This window comes from Geospiza fortis, unplaced genomic scaffold (genome assembly GCF_000277835.1).
Source record: "Geospiza fortis unplaced genomic scaffold, GeoFor_1.0 scaffold432, whole genome shotgun sequence".
Taxonomy (NCBI): Eukaryota; Metazoa; Chordata; class Aves; order Passeriformes; family Thraupidae; genus Geospiza; species Geospiza fortis.
This window is the reverse complement of record NW_005054436.1, coordinates 64,758-67,811: the sequence shown is the minus strand read 5'-3', so window position 1 is coordinate 67,811 and position 3,054 is coordinate 64,758. Positions and strand designations below refer to the sequence as shown.

At 55.0% G+C, this 3,054-nt stretch overlaps 1 protein-coding gene across 1 annotated transcript; it reads left to right on the top strand.

Moving 5' to 3' along the window:
* Positions 1-1,672: 1,672 nt before the first annotated feature.
* Positions 1,673-3,054, top strand: ID3 (inhibitor of DNA binding 3, HLH protein). Its single transcript, XM_005427074.2, has 3 exons — positions 1,673-2,184; positions 2,400-2,471; positions 2,968-3,054. Exons 1-2 carry the CDS (start codon positions 1,864-1,866, stop codon positions 2,454-2,456), a joined length of 378 nt encoding a protein of 125 aa, XP_005427131.1. The 5' UTR covers positions 1,673-1,863; the 3' UTR covers positions 2,457-2,471; positions 2,968-3,054.

Below are 3,054 nucleotides of genomic sequence, written 5' to 3'. Positions count from 1 at the left end.
ATCCCTTGGGAAATGAGAGGGGGTGTATGGGAATAAGCAGAGGCTGTACGCTGCTGTTTTGTATTGAGGGGAAGTCATAAGAAGGATTCAGGTGGTGGTCTGAAAAGAGTTTCTAAATGTTTTGTAAACGTTTTAAAAATCTGTGTTAATTTCATGAAGTTTTACACTAATAATTTATTTTTAAAAGATGTTTAATTCTTTTTGAATTTTATTTTGTTCGGGTTTTTTTGGGGGGAGGGGGCAAGCTGGTTAATGAGGGTAATTATGCATCTTCCCAAGCTGCTACCTTAACACAAGTGAGGTGGGGGGTTCGGGGGAATGGGGTGGGGGGGTAGTGGAGGGAAAAATAAAAGGTACAAAAATAACCCAACCACACAGAGTGTTGGACGCTGCTTTCAAGGTTTTTTTGTTGAGCAGCTCATGGCTTGGGTGAGATGTGGGGAGGAGGGGTGCCCTCCAGCCTGCAGTCCCCAGACCCCTTTGGAGGGTGGAAATAAACCCCAGCACTACCAAACTGCGATCTGGGCAGATCTAGAATGAATCGCTGCCGTGGGCAGGAGTAATTTGGTCCAGGTGCCTGTACCCTCACCCCCCTGCCCCCGTCATTAGCAGGGAGCCCTGGGCCAAGCAGGGTCCCAGAGTGCCTCCCTCCAACCCTCTTGGCTGTAACATTCCCTTCCTGCACTTTCATAACCAAGCCCCCACAACACCCCCCATAACTAAATCCCACCAAAGTCAATATTTGGGGGAGAGAGGATTTTCCCCTTGGGCTCATCCTGACTCACTGTCGGGGTGTTGCGGAGATGTCGCTACTGCGGGACCCCTCCACGTGCCACCCGCTGCAGTGACACCCACTGGGGACCCCAGATCGCTCCAGCTTTAGGCTTTTTCTACGGACATTCTCTGATTCTGTAAGCTTTAAGGCAGCGACGGTAGAAGGGCAGTTTCCTTCATATCCCGCCTGCCCCCCCCCGGCCAATCACTTCTGCTAGGGATAACCCCTTTGCCTATAAATCTCCTCTCCCACCTCCAAAATAAAAAACCTTCCAGGCCTCTCGCAGGCGCTGACCTAAATCTGGTTTCTCCATCGTAACCTCAGTTTTACCGCAATTAATTTTTTTCTGCTGGTCACAAGATAATTCCTGACGCCAGAAAGTCTGGAGGTCAGATGAGAAGCGGATTGAGGAAAAGGGCGGCACTAATTTCCTTAAAACAGGGAGGTTGGGAGGTGGGAAACCCCATCGTCCTGTCTAAAAATAGGGGGAATTCACTGGGAAGGGGAGTGGGACATTCACTGGGAAGTTTCGGGGGGCTAGGGTGTTGAAGGGGTTAGGGGGGGATAATCCCCAAGAGGTTCGGCGGGTCTAGCCATGGGGAGGGGGACCTGCGTGGTCATGTCATCCCCCGTCGCGCCACCAAGGGTCAATCTGGGGGCCTGGGGGGGAGCGGGGGGGTGAGGTAGAGGAGTTTAAGACTTCATTTATGTGTAGGGGTGGAGTTTGATGCTTCATTGACACTCGGAGGCGGGGTTTAGGGCTTCGTTTACATAAAAGGGAAGAGATTAATGGTTATTTTACATAAAAGGGGGTTGTGTTGCTCAAAATTTGCATGTAGTGGGCGCGGTCAAGTGGCTCTGCCTATATAGAGAGGGCGCGCGTACTTCCCATTTTCCCCGACCCTCTCCGATCTGCCAGCGAAATACGAAAGTTGGGAGTCCAGGGGGGGAGAGTCAAAGCTCTCAGAGCTCCCCTCTTTGGCGGTCTGGTGCTCGAAGGTCCCAGCAAAACCCCCGCTGCCGCAACAGCCCCTGAGGTTCCTAGGCATCCTCCCGTCCTGCATCTCCAGACCTGCTCTGAGCCCACCATGAAAGCCATCAGTCCGGTGCGATCCGTCCGGAGCTGCTACGAGGCTGTTTGCTGCCTCTCGGAGCAGAGTTTAGCCATCGCCCGGGGCAGCCACAACAAGAGCCCGGCCTTGGAAGAGCCCATGAACTTGCTCTACGATATGAACGACTGCTATTCTAAATTGCGGGAGCTGGTGCCGGGCATCCCTCAAGGCACCAAGGTGAGCCAGGTGGAGATCCTGCAGCACGTCATAGACTACATCTTCGACCTCCAGATTGTGCTGGAGGAGGGGTCCAAGGGCCGCGACCCCTCCTCCGAGGCCACCCTATTTTCCCTTAAGGTAAGGGTCGCTTCGGACTGGGGGCTAGGTGTGTCGATTTGGGGAGAGAGGATCTGTTAGGTTGGAGGTGATAACAAGTCGGGACAGGGGTGCTGCTGGGTCCCCGAGTGTGTTGGTGGGTCATGGCACGGTGGGGAATTGGGAGGAGTGGGTGGGGAGGAGTGGGGACCACCAGATGCCGGGGTAATCTTAAGCCCCGTCCCTTCTCTCTGCAGGCGGCTGAACTCGCCTCAGAACTCCGCACCAAAGACGAGAGAAGTTTGTGTCACTAACGCCACCTCCACCAGGTGAGTGTCGCTTCCGATCACCACCGCCACCACCATCCGCAGCCCAGTCCTCCCCTGCCCATGTGCCCACAGCCCAGGTGGCGTCCCGGGGCCCCCTCCCGCCCCCAGCATCAAAATCCCCAGCGGATCGATCCCCAGCAACCCATGCTCCCCTCTCCCTAATTTCCCCTCGCTCCAATTTTTCACCACCCGCAACCCAGTCAACCTCCCCAACCTACCACCGATACCGATCCAAATAATGCAGACCAGTGCTCCCCCTTTCTGCACTCCCCCCCCCCAAGTCTGCCACCTGAACTCCAGTCTCGAACCAGCACCAACCCACCCCCAGCATCCCCAGCCGGGAGAGAGATACAGTCCCCGAGGAACTTCGTTTCCTGGCTCCCACCCTCTCTTCCCAAATTTCCATCCCCAACTCCACTTACCACCGCACTAATTACCACTATTATTTTTTTCTCCTCCCTCCCCCTCTGTTCTCTCACCTCCCTGTGCCAATTAGCAAACAGGCAGCGAGTGTTGGTTCCTGGCTCGTTATCAGCCGGAGGTAAATAGCAGCTTCCTCCGTGGCGCCGGGCTGTCCGCGACC

Bases quoted from the DNA above. Each gene is read 5' to 3' on its own strand.
- ID3 (XM_005427074.2), top strand. From the start codon at position 1,864: ATGAAAGCCATCAGTCCGGTGCGATCCGTCCGGAGCTGCTACGAGGCT. The intron at 2,185-2,399 runs GTAAGGGTCGCT...TTCTCTCTGCAG, and splicing joins CCACCCTATTTTCCCTTAAG to GCGGCTGAACTCGCCTCAGA.